The sequence below is a fragment of the Falco punctatus genome (genome assembly GCF_963210335.1).
Source record: "Falco punctatus genome assembly, chromosome: 11".
NCBI classification, from domain to species: domain Eukaryota; kingdom Metazoa; phylum Chordata; class Aves; order Falconiformes; family Falconidae; genus Falco; species Falco punctatus.
In genome coordinates, this window is record NC_137591.1 from 10,407,134 (window position 1) to 10,422,184 (window position 15,051).

The window sequence follows — 15,051 nt, forward strand, 5'->3', positions numbered from 1 at the left end:
ATCGTGGTGTTCCCTGCCCCGCCGGGTCTGAGCCGCGGAACCCCGCGCTTTTGATCATGTAACGCGACTTTTTAATTTCTCTAAATAAAAGTTCCTTTCCCAGTCTGCGCCTCCGGCCGCTTCCTTGCGGGGGCGGAACGGCGGGGCGGGGCGGCGCGGCGGGCGGAGCGCTGAGGCGGACGGACCGCGGCGGGCGGAGCGCTGAGGCGGACGGACCGCGGCGGGGCGGGCGCCATGGCGGGGCCGCTGCTGCAGGCCTGGGGGCGGGGGGCGGCCCTGCGGAGCCGCGCCGCTCTCCGTCCGCTGGGGCTGCTGGCCCCGCCGTGTCGGGAGCTGGCGGGGCCGGGGGAGGCGGCGCTGGAGGAGAACCCCTTCTACGGGAAGTACCGGCACAAGATCCAGGAGCTGCGGAGGTGCGGGGTCCCGGGCCTTGGAGGGGGCGGCAGGGGTCCAGCAGGGCCTGGGATGTGGGGGGAGCTGCCTTTTGGGCAGAGGGGGTGCCGGGGAGCTGGGCTTTTTTGGGGTGGCGCGAGGTCATTTGTAGCTTCCCACGCTCACGAGAAAATTAATCCATTTAGGCCAGATGCTGCCTTGAAATTCACGTGTAGTTGGCACCAAGGCATCTCCCAACATGATCAGCTTGAGAGAGTTTTACTGACTGGGCTGAGAACGTGAATCGGCATCACAGCAAACATTTTAAAAGGCTAAATGGCGTTCATCACCCAGTATTCTTAATAGTTCCTTTCCCGATTCAGATCCAGTCCAGATGTGTTTGAATCCCGTATGGAAAAAAGACATGAAGTGAAAAAGCAGCCCGTGGGATATTCCAGTCAAGGAGAATTTGTCAGATGCATGGAGGAAAAGGCAAGGCCAGTTTTCTTTGTAATTCACGTATATTAAAGCTCTAATGGCATTGGTATAGGATCAGCATAATGCTACAATCACAGTGTTCCTGTCAGTAAGGAGCCTCAGAATTTTACACTCTGGTGGCTAGAAGTATTGTTCTGTATTCCAGTGTAGTATTTTGCTGTTTTTTAGAGTGTGAATTCTGTGCTTGATGCCTTAAGTGTTTAATTAGTTCCAGATTAGTTTGGCTAGATGGAGTGACGTGATCTCACATCTGTCACTTTTTAGTGAGAGCAAGAGAAATGTTCAATAATACTGGATCCAAAATGCATAACGATTTGCTTTTAACTAATCCTTTTTGGCCTTGAAATTTGTAAGTCATATGAAGTTACTCATTTTCTTATTTACTTCTCCGAATCAATCATTTATTTTATTAGAAATGCACTGCAGTGATCTTCAAGTATCTTAAACTTGAGCTCCCGCCCAGGATATTTTCGTCAGCAGGCATTTTATTCGTGGCAGGGAAGCCAAATAAATTGTATTAAAGCATCAGCTATTAAAAACTAAAGAAGAATGTTTTCTTCCAGGCAGATGGCTTGGGCACAAAGGCATCAAAGGGAGGATTCACAAAGGATAAGGTAAGGGAAACAAACCTAAGTGTTAGGAAAGGACGTACTGTCAAATCAAGGATGTAGATTAATTTGTATTGCTACCATCAGTGCTTCAGCCAAGAGCTTCTTGACATAAAGCTGACGTTCCTTATGCTGTACCTGAGCATAAGATTTTAATTTACTATTGGGATTGTATTCAGTTTTAAAGCTCCGGGCATTCTGGGTTTTTATTATCCTGTCCTTTCTCTCTAACACCCTGGAAGTTCCTACTAGTGAGGGGATCTGTACTGAATATTGGCAGTAATAAATGGAAAGGGTTAAGCTGCCTTTGCATCACACAAATATATTTCCAACCATCAGAGGGACAAGAAAATGGTTTTATTCTCTTTCACATTCTTGGCAAAGTTCCGGTGTAAATCTGCCAACGAAGCATGTGTCTGAGATGGCTGAAGGCAAAAGGCTGCAGCACATCTTGCAGCTTCAGTAGAGATCTGCACAACTGGAGCAAAATGTGTTCTGTGTCCTGAAAGAATCTTCTATGCTGCATTAATATGTGAATCCAGTCCTCAGTGTGTTACTGTATGGGATTTACTAGTTTCTTTAGCAATTAAGAGGACTAAGTCACCCTGTAAATTGAATTAAGTTCCTCTAGCTTGATTTTGTTGTCTGTAATTACATCTATTCATTCTGGTTTTTCATTTGAATCAGAGAACTGTCATCGTGCCAAATTCCTTATGCTTTCTCTTGCAGACACTTGATTCAATTCTTAATGTTGAGATGGTGAAAGAAAAATCAGCGGAGGAGATAAAACAGGTGATGGATTTAAATGGAATGAAGTTTGCTCTACATCCGTGCTTAATAGGAATCTATATGTAAGAATAGAGACTTTACTTTGACTGAAAAATAAAACACAGCTATGGATGTATATTTATAAAAAGCACATTCACATGCATATCAATAGTAGGAGGTAAAGTTCTTTCCATATAGGTAAGTCCACCTAGGATGTACTCACTTGATAATTAATACATCTGGACTTGATCATTCAAAAACTGTCTCTACTGTAATTCTTATTGTTGCCACTTAGTGTGTAGCAGTTGAATTGGCATTAGCAAGCTCCTGTCAGGTTTGGAGCCAGGTGAAGGGAAATCCTAGCAGTAGCTCATATAGATTATGCTGCATCTGTTTTGCAGGAGTAAAACCAAAGCTTTTGCTACCTTGTACCTTTGTTTGCATTATCTGTTGTTCAGGAGCCTGTATACTCGTACTGAAGTTGGTTAGGGTAAGAAGATTGTGGGTGGGTCTGTTTGAAGAACGGTGTGAATTGAGTTATTCTTTCTGAAGTTGGCTGGGCTTTGCACTGTATTCCCTTTTTTCCAGTTATAAGTCACATCTTTTGCACATTTCTGAGTGCTTGAATTGGATCTGCTGGGGTTTTTTTTTTCCTTCTCAGACTGTATGCCAAGAAACTTTGTTGGCATGATCAGTTAAGGGGAGCAGCACATATGAAGGAGCTTTCTGGCATGACTTAGAGAGCAGAAACCTAGCTGCTTTCCTGATAGCGTGAGAACGTTATGGAAGCAGTTACATGCTCTGCAGGGGATGGTGTGTGACCAGTTATAGCAAGGAGTGGATCTGATGAGTCGTGAGTTTCCTTCGAGTTCCTCTATCTTGGTTTCATTGATGAAACATTTTACTGACCATCCTTGTTAGTTGCGTGGGACTGGGGAAGAGCCACTGAAAAAGTCCTGAACTATGGGCTTTTACCTGTGCTTGTCCATTTATTAAGGACTTTGAGCTTTTGCCATCCTGCTGTGGTGAAGGAAAAGACTGTGAACACAGGAGCGTTGTGCGAAGGCATGTCTTCTGTTGAAAATATTTTGTATGTTCTTTATTAAGAAAACCCACCAAATTAAAACCTTCTAGAAAACATTAGTGTGATTGTTGGGAAAACTGTAAGAAGCATTTCTGATGGCTGGTGAATCTTGAGCCATCTCTGAGCCCACTGCTCTTTTGTATCTAGCTGAAATCTGTCATTTGGTACAAGTACTCTGGAACCTTAGGAGAAGTGTATTGCATTAGCAGGAAACTCAGACTTGATTGAAAAATGACTTCTCAAAGTGCCTACAAAGGTTAGTTTACAAATGGAATGAATTTTAAAGCATTTAATATCACTGCTAGGTGCTTGATTTTAACAGTATCTCACCTCCTTTGTTTCCTACAGATTTGGAATCAGTATTTTTCTGCAAAAGATACAGTTTATGCTGTCATTCCTGTAAGTAGTTCACCTGTAGTTACCTGCTTGAAAGGCCACTGTGCAAAGTTTTCCTTTCTAACTGTGATTCTGTTGCTTTTAAAAGCGGTCATGGAAGGAAAATGAGGTTCCAAGAACAAACTTTCTTTCCGGACTGAGTGATTTCATTGCCCCAAATAAGGGCTTTTGTTTCCAAAAATGCGTATGCTTTTTTTTTCTCACTTACGTCAGTCTCAGTAAAGCTAGTACTTTTTTCTGCACACCTGGCTTGAATTCCCAGGCATTTTTTATTATTAGTATCCAATACTGTTCATGGGGCCCTAGTATCTCTAAGATAGCATTTGTATTTTCACACCATTTTTTCTCAGAGTTGCTTGTTTCTTTCCCCTCTTCCCTGCAGCAAGGACAGCTGACTCAAGTTTAATATGGCAGTACTAGAGCACTTGCCTAATAACTTGCACGTGGCTAATCACTTGTGACTTACTTTCATAGTAAAATTATTGGCAGCACTGCCTTCCATTGAGCTTGCATGGTGCTTCCTGTGATAAGATCATATTTCTTATTCCTGATAACTTTACCAGATATAAATTGTTGTTAATCTGTGTTAGGCTGCAGGAATTTTTTTCACTTTGGGGATTTCTTTTTATTCTTTGCTTCAGAGTTTCTCGGCAATCGTGATCTCTTAAATCTGTCTTTTCACAGCTGGGCACGAACTGTGTGTTCCTTGAGTTCTTGAAACCTCATTTAGATCTGGGGTCTGATTTGCAATTGTATTTGGCCCTTGGAGCTGCAACTGAAGTCAGCGGGAGGCTGTATTCTAAATGTATGAAGTGCTGTATGCTCTGAAACTGGCAATGTGGGATTTGAAGTCAGGCAGCTTTGTGTTTCAGTTTTCCCAGCATGTGGATGTTGTGAAAATAGTTGGAACTGCACATTTACTGTAGCAGAGGGCCAAAGCCAGGGACTCCAGTTAACATGGTATAGGTCTTCCGTTAGTGGGGCTGGCACTGTTCTTCGGTGCACTGGTCTGGGGAGCTTTGGAAGTTTTTAGGGCTTTAATGCAAACCAGATGCCAGGCACATTAGGAAGTACTTCAGGGTGTCACTGGGGGAAAAAAAAACCTCTGTCTTTTGCCAGAAGCTTTTTTGTTGGTTGGAAGAAAGTCCTCACATAATTTTCAAGTGCTCAAAAGCACACATGGAGGAATTCCGTGTTGATGAATGGCATATGTTTTCTTTCCTGAACACCTTAAAGCAGGTATTAATGTATGGTGCTGGGAAGAGAAGAGCAGGCAAAAGATCTGGGGGAATGCAGAGAACACGTGAATGAGATTTGCCAGGTTTCATCAGGGTTGACCAAATAACATTTGTGGTTTTCATATAAAACAAAGCGGTATGTTGTCTGAGAAAATATCTATTCTGTATTTTAATACTGAAGAACAGATCGCTGTGATGTAAAATCCACAATTTGAGGCCAGGGATGTGTTGTCTCGCTCAACTGTTGATACCACATGGTGCAGTGGAGCTGCTACTGAAAGAGGACATAATGAAAGCCTGAGGTGTGGGCCCCCCACCTCCAAGGAATAAAGCTTTGGATCCAAGGAGTTTGCTGCTGCATCCTAGAGACAGCATTGTTAAAATGGGATACGATGACATTTAGGTAACTAAAACCTAAATACAGGTTTCCACACACTCATTGTTAGCTGTTCCCACAGCGAGACCTTCTGTAGGTGGAAGTTGTACCCTGTAAAGGTTAATGAGATGATTCTGAATAACTGTGCCTCCATGTTTGTGTTACGAAAATTGGATTTCTCTTTTTCCTTCCCTAAAGGCAGAGAAGTTTGATTTAATATGGAAAAGAGCCCAGAAATGTCCATCGGTACGTATGGCAGAGACTCACGGTGCGCGGATGTATAGCTGTAATGCATTTCTCCTCTCTAAAGCCAAATTTGTAAGCTTTTGAGCCTCCTGTGTTCAGACTTACTCTATCAGCTTGATTAGTAAAATCCAGGTGTTCAAATGCTTGTCTTAGCGTTCAGATAAAAGCAATGGCTATTCACCTGTGTTAGTTTGATCTAGCGATCAGATATCTAGGTGCATGAGATGTAGGTTTCAGAAAATGAGAGCACAGAATCAGAATCTCCCAGGGAATGAATTTAGCTACCGCGTCCGTTTTGCATTAATTTGTGTCTTGTGGTTAAGTCTCTTCCATGCTGTGTTGCAAAGAGCCAAACCTTTTAGGCCAGCTTCATTAATGTTCCCGCATATCTTTCCTTATTGCATAAAGCATCCTTGCTTCAGCCTGGAGATACTGTTGTTAGCTATAGCCATGTGTCACTGTGGCATTACGTTGCATGTACGTGGAGAAAGTGAGTTCTTTTGTCTTAACGGTTGGTGTGAGTTGCTCCTCTTTTTACGTCTCTTTACGGGCAGTGAAGATAGGCAGGAGTATTTGAAAGGGAAAAAGACAAGAAACCAGTATGCTGGGGTTCCGTCCACAGAAAGAACTGAACCTTGTCATCTATTAGCCTGCTCTTCCTCATCACAAGTGTGCATAGCCACTCTTTCTTCACCACGCTGGTGATCTGTGATAGGTAAACGTTGGTAAGCCAGTAGGTATTTGCGTAGAAGCCATACTGGGCAGGCACTGTGCTGTGTCCATAATGCAACTCTGTCTGTAAGGGAGTGTGAGTTGTCCAGAAAGACTATATGGCATGCACAGAATTCAGCAGTGTAAGTTCCGTTGCAGAACATTGTAATTCAACAGCTGTGACAGGAAGGAAGGGGGGAATTGGGTGTAGTCGAACCCTTTATTATAGACATAGAGTAAATACTCTGTGGGTTGTGTCTTAGGTGTATGCCAGCACACAAAGCATAAAATACTGAGAGTAAGTAATACGGTTATTTCAGGAATGAACCCAAATCTTGCAGATCCACTCATACCTTCTCACATGGGTTGGTGGATATCCTGTCAGCTTCAATTAGAAGATTCCTGTGTGAATGTGCATTTTATTGCTTCTAAGAAGTTGAACTACAAAAGAGCAAGACGGTTAACAAGCAAAAGGATATCTTTCTGCAATTGCGTACCCTGTGCTGCTGGATTAATACTGTTTTCTGTTGAAAATAATGTGTTGTTAAAGTAATTTGTGCACTGAAGCATGGACTTTGTGCAAATTTCACTGTGCTGATACAGAAACGAAATGTTTCATTCCTTTATGAAAACCAAGTAGCTAGACTTTGCTGTGTTGAGAGGAGCGCTTTTGTAGAACTGAATGGGAGACTTCACTGGGTGGATGGATTGGTCCTGTATATTTCACTTGCCAAGAGCAAGGTCAAATGTATCTGGCTTCCTGAGCTGCTTGGAGCTTGGAAAGTTATCTATAGCTTTAAGTGCCTTTCTGTAAAGTGTATTGACATTTAGTCTGGTATCCTGCATGTTTTTCTGCTCCCATGTTGTCCTTTCTCTTGGTGTAGGAAAATGAGTAAGTCCCTAGCCTGTGGAGCTGAATAGACTGTAAATCTCTAGAGAAAAAATGCTTGCTGACGGTTCTGGAATAGTTGGTGAAATTACAGAATTAAATACTCTGAATCCTCCTTATCTTATATTTGACTATTTCTGCCGTTAATTTTCTAGGACTGAACAAAAAGAAAATGAAAACAAAACCAAAATTAAAAATATTCGGAGTCCGAATGTTCTGTACTGTCCTTTCCTTTGTCTGTGTTGTGTAATACTGATAAAAATATGTGCCAACATGCTTGCTAATGAAATAGTACTGATAAGGTAACGCTGGTTTACTGTCTGCTTTGAAGTCTGGGTCCTGCCAGTGTCCTATCACTCCTGGTGGGGCAAAGAAACCCTGTTTGCTGTTGTGGTTCTCTCGCTAAAACATTCATGCTGGAGGCCAGCATGACATGGGCATCATTTTGCTCTATGAAAGGAAGAATTATGATTTTTTTTTTAACCATTTGTCTGCAGTTTCTATATGCTTTGCCAAGAAAAGAAGGCTATGAGTTCTTTGTGGGGCAGTGGTCAGGAACAGAATTGCACTTCACTTCCCTTATAAACATTCAGGTGAGTGGTGGAAATAAAAAGCCAAAAATGGCTTAGGATCCAGAAATATATAATATCAGCATATTGCAACATATAATATTTGCTAACTAGTTTAACAAACAGGTTGTCTAGCTTAAAAGAATTGTCAGGGAAAAACTGCCATTGATTTTGAGTAAATTAGTAAGTTAATTTTGAGTCAGTTAGTAAATTACAGGTAAATTGGTAAATTTATGGCTATTGCGTGTGTCTCTAAACAAGAATGAGGCAGAGGTCAAGTAGTCTCAAAATAGAAGCAAGAGCCATTTTTTTTAGACCTGTTTGTGCAAGCTACTTATAATATCAGTAGATGCTGTAAGATGAAATGTTTTTTTCTGGAAATTGTGGGTTCTTTTAAATGCAAAGTGGTCTTTAGTCAAGAAAAAAAACCCAACCCTAACTCTGCAAATCCCTTGTTTTCTGTAAATACCGGGAATAATGAACTTTTAATTGAAACTGAGCTTTAAGTCCTGAAAAATGACTGCTTCCATAGCAGTTAATACTCAAAGTTTTGTAATCAAGCCTCCAAATCTGCAATCGAGCTGAAGTTCTTTATGGGATACAAACGGATTTCTTTGTCTCCTTAGACGCAAGGTGAAACTGCTCCTAGCCAGTTGGTCTTGTACCATTATCCTGAGCTGCAGAAGGAAAAAGGGATAGTACTGATGACAGCAGAAATGGACTCCAAGTTCTTGGTAAGAGAAATCTGCTCATTGGCTTCCTTCATTTTATGCTGCAACTCCTCCTAAGGTTTGAATTAAAACCAAATCCAGGTGAAGCCTTTAAAAGACCCTTTCCCAAAGAATGGTCTTACTAGATTTCTTTAACCTAATCTACTTAATACTAGGAAAAGCTAGAAGGAAATCATCAGTCTTTTGTCTATCTGGTGATTTCAGCTCATGCATTCTTTTTTTTCGTGTTTATTTATTTTTTCTTACTTTGGATATTAGAGTTTATTGTAAAAAAAAAAGAAAGAAATGCTTCTGCTTTTCTTATTAATGGAAGCAAATGTAAATAAAAGCTCTTGCTGCCTGCCAACAAGTTAAAACAGTGTTTTGAAGCTTAATGCTACTTACCAAATCAGGGGACCTTTAGAGCTTTGTGTCAGGTTTCAGCAGTAGATATTGTACTGGTGGAACAAGATAGCTAAAGCTTCCCACCTCTAACTGACCTACTTAAACCAGTTCTGAAACAATGTGCAGAGGCCCTGTTGTGTCTCAGAGTAAACAATCAATTTTTGCAAATAGGTCAACTGTAAGAAAAGAAAGATGAGACTTCGGTGCATCTCCAGTGCCTTAGAGTGGGCAGGGGTCATGAAAGACATATTTGACCTCTGAGGTGTATGCTTAGCAGAAGAGTAGTTTAAAGGCACAGTGCTAATGTGTGTAAGGAGGTCAGGAACAAGAGGGAGGTGGTTTGTTAAGAGATCTGCTAAACTAAGGTGACTTGAAATTGAGTCATGAGATGAGTAGGACCGCAGCCTTTCAGCTGCTGTAGAGGCTTTTTCAGCGGTATACTCAAATACAACAAACCCCGATGGTAACACGTTCTCTGTTTTAACTCACAGGTGGTCCATGAAGCACAGTGCTTGGCGAATCAGGTGCAGCTTTTCTATGCAACGGATCGTTCTGAGACCTACGAATTAGTGGAGACCTTCAATCACAGATCTAGTGAATTTAAATATATGTCAGTTATAGCAGAGCTTGAGCAAAGTGGACTTGGAAAAGAACTGAGACCTGGTCAGGTTTCTGACAAGTCGTAGAGCCTGACCTGTGGGGGGAGCGAGCCAGCAGCAGGCAGGGGGTTTCCAAGGTGGGGTGGTCCTGTCTCTTTTGGTTTATGAATTTGGTCTGGATCCAGAAAGGATGTGGAGACATCCTGGGAGCGTGTGGTAGTCAAGCCTGTGTGGCATTGAGGCAAGATGAGGACTTGGGCCACTTGAAGGACAATAACTAATTGCCAGAGTGGAGCCCTGTACTTCAGTGTAACTTCTTCAGAATGAGCCGTTTTCCTGCCCTGTTAGTGCTGCATGCCGTATTTTTGAAATCTGAAATATTAAGTGATAGAACCAGAGCTAGTAAATGCACTTTAAGTGCCCTCTGCCATTATAATTGCATGGTCCAGTGCTTTTGAATCTGTGTGGAATTTATACAGGCTTGTCCATCAAGAAAAAAAGATTGAAGGTCTAAAACAGACACCTCTTTGTTACTTTGAATGTGAGGTTCCGTATACAGATGTATACTGTGGCCTGTGTTTTTCTCAGGATTAAAAAAAATAGAGTGTAGACTAGATTTGTTATAGGAATTTTGTGCTGCTTAGTTGACATCAATTTTATCCTGTTGCTGTGTTTCTGTCTTAGAGATGTTTTTCTTGAGGATGATACTATGAACATGGTTGTTTTTTTTTTTTTTGTATATTTTTAGTAGTGTAGAGGAATTACTGCCTGCTTCATAGAATTAATTTTTCTCAAACTGGCATCTGGTCTGCTAACTCTACAAATGATGTTGGAAGGGGCATAAAATAGCTCATGTTCCCATTTCAAGAAAGGCACTACCTGTAATAAAAGCAAGGTGGAGTGGCATAGTAACAGAGAGAGCCACCAACCAGCTTCTCAATTGCTAAGTGAAGAAAATGTAGTGGTATAAATATGTATAGCTGCTCTAACACAGCAATGTTGGTAAGATTCTGGCTTTACAGACTCCAGCAGCTTTGGTTTTTTAAACCTGTCTTCAACAAAAGAATCCCAAAGCATTCATGCTTCGAGCTTCTCTTGTTTTCATTCCCAGCAGAGGCAGCCAGCGCGTCTGTGGACAAGAGCATACTGCAGCGGTACAGTGTGCAGCCTGTGCGTGGATTCCCAGCATACCACCATTGCACAGGTAGACAAGGAAACAGGGGGGACAGCCAGGAGCTTCCCAGGAGCAATGCTGCAATATTTCCCACGTCCACATCAAAACCTTGGCACTAATTCACCCTTAGTATGGATTATCCATTATATCCATGCCACACTGTGTCTTCCCGTCAGCCTGCTGAAGCTAGCAAGCATCCGCTCCTTTGCCAAAGACACGGAGGCAAGAAGGGTAGGCAGCTTGTCTCTCTGTTAGAGGAAGACCGATTTTTCGGCAGTGCTGGTATCAGATTTTCTGTGCTACCCTTAACCATGACCTGATACGGAGGTTTGGTTAGTTTTAAAGGGCTCTGACACAGTCTGTTCGCTAGTGTGATTGGAGGGCCCTGGTGCCGTAATACTTGCTGTCACTCCATACTTCCTCAGCCCATCCTTTGGACAAGAACATTGTTCAGGTCATCACTAAAGGTGGACAGTAAGGTTTTATTGTTGGGGTCTGTTTTAGCAGCGACTTATACGCGTTGGGTGTGAGCTCCTGTCCATTCAGGAAATGACAAGATGTTCTTGAAAGAGGCACATGTTCTCTTGGGGCTTTGCTGCAGGGAGATGGTCGTGCTCCCTAGTAATGTCATCTTTTTGTTTCTGATTGTATCGGGTCTGTGAGTGTGTGCATAGCAGGGGAATAATCAGAGGAGGTGTGGACAGGGCTGTGATAATCTGAACAGCAAATCACCTTTATTAAAGAGCCTTTCTACTTCTATTTTGTAGCATTTGTGCTCCATTTATCATTTTCCCTTAGCTGATACAAGGGCAGTTTTGATTCATTATTCACTTCCTGGTTTGAAGAAGTCAAAGTTGCTATATTGATTTTTAATATAGCTGTAATATAACATCCCTGGGTGAGTGATGAGCAACAGGAGTGAATTTCAAGGCTTCCAAGTCTACACCTGAGCCTCTTTCTCAGCATAAAAGACCGAAGTCTCCAGAGTAAGGCTGTAGCAATCACTACCTCTAATTCTGAGTGGGTTTTTTTTCAACCCATCGTGATTAATCCCAAGCTAAGAACGCCAGGGTTTTAAGACAGACAGAAGTAGCAGAGACAAAAGGAAACATTTCTTGGCGTTGCATGATTGGAACGTTTTTTAAATAAGACCTAAACTGAGAAGGCAAAGTTGATCAAACTGCCTGCAGACATTTTGTAAGAGACTGCATTTCTGGCCCTGGCAGAGGTGGAATGGACTGATGGAGGGAGCAGAGGCTTTTTTCTGCAGGTGTATTCATGTACCTTGAAGTGCACGCCGTAACACGTTTCCTCCTTGAGTCAGGGTGAGAGCGCTTGGCACAGAAACGACTGACTTGCTGTCAGTGATCTGGTGCTGTATTGCATCTCCCTGAGGAGCAGAGGCGCAAAGAGCTGGCTGGATTTGTATGTGCAATGGCAGGGACGTAGCTGAGGGTTTACAAAATGGGAAGCTGCATGTGCTCCTGGGAGGTATTCCCAGATCTGCTGCTGGGGACAGGGTCTGCTGCAGCCCCGGACAATGTTCCTGCTGCGTTGACTCCGTGAAGCCAGTCTGATGGACTGTGCCGCTAAAACACTGTTGTGAGTGGGGAAGCTTCAGACAGGTATTTCCTACTGTGTTCCTGTATGATCTGTGTACAAATTGTCATCTGTATTCCTACAGATTATAACATCATGTAGGAATACAGATTGTAAAAGCAGATGGGCCGATATTCTGTGATGCTGTATCATCAAACCAGAGGATCTTGGTCATGGAAAACAGTTGTTTCAATATTCAGTGGCTGCAAGTTTGACACTCTGTGAATAAACTCCCTAATTTGTAAATGGAAAAGTGGAAACATCCAGTACTTCTGGCAAAACATAGGCTAATGCATGTGCTTGTGTTACAGTTAGGACTTGAACAGCACACTCGGATCTGTGCTGGCTGCTGCTGTGGTGGTGGTGAGGCTGAAACTGGGATGAAGACCCATCATAAAAAGGTCCAAGAGAAACTCGAGGCTTCATCCTCCGTCCCACTGAGTGCTTGCTGTAAGGGGGAGTAACTCAGCTGAAGAACTGGCCTGATAAAGCATCCTTACTGCAGAAACAGGCCAGTGGTGTTTCATGGCTGCGTGGTTGCCCCAGTGCCCGGGATCAACCATGGTGCTGGCTGCCCGGCATAGCCTTGGCACGGGTGGGCACCTGCAAGCCGCAGCACGGACATGGACACCCGGCTCCATCTGTGGCTTTGTGCAAACTGGCAGCTGTGCCAGTTTGAAGTCATTAAAAACTCGCGTGGGTTTTGTAAGATGTGATGAGCTTAGGATCTGTGCTGAGCCTAAGGGCTGGTGGAAATGCTGCTAATCTTCCTGTCGGGAGAAGGTAACAGGCTTGCGTGCTGTACAGCCGCTAGAGGGAAGGTTTGCCTCCTCGTTCTGAGCTGCCAGTGCGCACACAGCTTGCGTGAGCCCGTCTGCTCCGCGCGGTGAGCTCGGGGTGAGCTTTGTGCTAAAAACCATGGTAGATGCCCAGGCTGCTCCTAGATGGTCAGCATCGTGGTGGGATGCACTGAGACCAGTGGCTGCCCTAGTCTGGTGGTCTAGATCCTAGATGAGCTGCCTGGGGGGGGGGGAAACATCCTTTTCCAGGTTGCTTTGCTGATTTCCAGCTGTTTGTGGGCCAGGGTCTTCCTGAGCTGGATGCATCTGTCCTTAGCCAGTCCTAAAGTGGGCATGTTCATGGAGGAGAAGCCCAGGTTTCCCTGTGGCCCCATGTAGGCTTCAGTTCCTGCAGCATCCTGTGGCAAGGACTTCACGGCTGAACCAGGTCCTGTAGAAACAACCTCCTTTCCTCAGGGCTGTCTGTTGGTCTGTCTCAGGCTGGAGGAGGGCCCAGGGCCAGGAATGTGGGAGCAAGCAGTTCCTGCTAGGAGTAGTGGAGCGAGTTTTGCAACCAAAGCCTCTTTATTATCAGCATCTCGAACCCCTTGGCTTGCGCACCCACCCCTGTCGCCCCAGGGAGATGTACCCCTGTGTCAGCTGGAAACCTAGAGCCCATCCTGCTCCCTGGGGAGACACCCTGGATTGTGAAAGGCGGCCGTCACAGCAATCAAGGAAGTGCAGACTGAAAGATGATGTTCTCGCCCTCACTTAAAATGCTGAGTCCAGTGCTTTTTCATCTGTGCCCCATCTTTTTTTTTCCCCCTGTGCCTTAGAAACTGGCAAGACTCCAGTGTCCTCTGATTTGCAGCTGAGGAAGTTCTCACTCCCTATCTCCTGAGCTTGCACAGGGCTCAGTGGGGCAGAGAGGGGGAACAGGCTGTTCCCGATGCTGCAGAGCCAAGGCAGATTTTTCTGGGCATGTCCTTTGCCTCTCTGGGAATAACCAGAGCAAACCCACAGCACTTTTTGCTGTGTCTTGTCTGCACAGGCATGCAGAGCCTAAAAACCCGCCTGGGAACAAGCGTCTTCCTGGCTGATGGGGTGCTGTGCTGGTCGGGTGCATGGTGTGTGGGGCATCGCATGGCCAGGGAGAGCCTGGCCTGGTGCTGCAGCTGGTGGGGGCTTGCAGGGGGCTTGCAGCACCCACCCCCCACCAGTGCAGCTGTGTCCTGCCAAGCCTGAAGCTGCATCACCACCTTGGGCCTCTTTCCATGACCGCCTGTGAGGTCCGATGGAGCAGTCCAGCACTCCAGGCTTGCTTCCTTCCCCGCTTCCTTCCCCCTGATAAATTCAGTCATGCACCTGCCTTCAGGAGTGGGGCCAACCCCCCCTTTTCCTTCCTCCGGGCCAGACAAATGCCGTCTTCACAATAACACATCCCCCCCGCCCCAGTCCTGTCCCTCAGACTTTTTCCTCTCTTCCAAGTGACTCTTGCCCTCCCTCCCTGCAGCTGGGACCCTGGGTGGCTCGGGGACTGCGGGCTCTCTGCTCTGCGAGGTTTCCAAAACCCCACGCAAGGGAGTAACTCCCTGATGAGGAGGTGCCGCTCACCCCCGTGGACTTGTAGGGCTGCAGCTGATGCAACTTCAGCCCCCTGCTATCTTCCAGGCCCCTCTCCTTTGGCTCCAGACTGCTGTGGGTGGGAGGACCCCATCTCACCTCCAAGTATTTTGGCTCTGTCTTGCCTGGATGTAAATCCTGGCCGTGAGTTCCTTTCAGGGTCTTTGCTATACAGCCAAGCCCCCTCAGTTTTGGATTTGTGCCCGTTTTCTGCTGAGGTTTCTGTTGAAAGTTTCCTCCTGGCTTGGCATTAGCTGTCAGGAGTTACATCTGCTCTGCAGACCTCTGCCTCCCGCTCCTGAGGTCCGAGGACATTTTGTGGTTTCCTGCGTTCCTTGAGGAGAAGCTCAGACACTGGTGCTTGCTGGGTCCCTGGGGTGGAGGACAGTAGCATTACTCGGCCCGTG

The 15,051-nt window shown here is 44.8% G+C and overlaps 1 protein-coding gene across 1 annotated transcript; it reads left to right on the top strand.

The window, feature by feature from the left end:
• Window positions 1-181: 181 nt before the first annotated feature.
• On the top strand, window positions 182-11,402 carry ATPAF1 (ATP synthase mitochondrial F1 complex assembly factor 1). Its single transcript, XM_080407680.1, has 9 exons — window positions 182-413; window positions 756-864; window positions 1,434-1,484; window positions 2,208-2,270; window positions 3,679-3,729; window positions 5,539-5,586; window positions 7,684-7,779; window positions 8,382-8,489; window positions 9,362-11,402. The coding sequence occupies exons 1-9, from the start codon at window positions 235-237 to the stop codon at window positions 9,554-9,556; spliced, it is 900 nt and encodes a 299-aa protein (XP_080263806.1). The 5' UTR covers window positions 182-234; the 3' UTR covers window positions 9,557-11,402.
• Window positions 11,403-15,051: the final 3,649 nt, after the last annotated feature.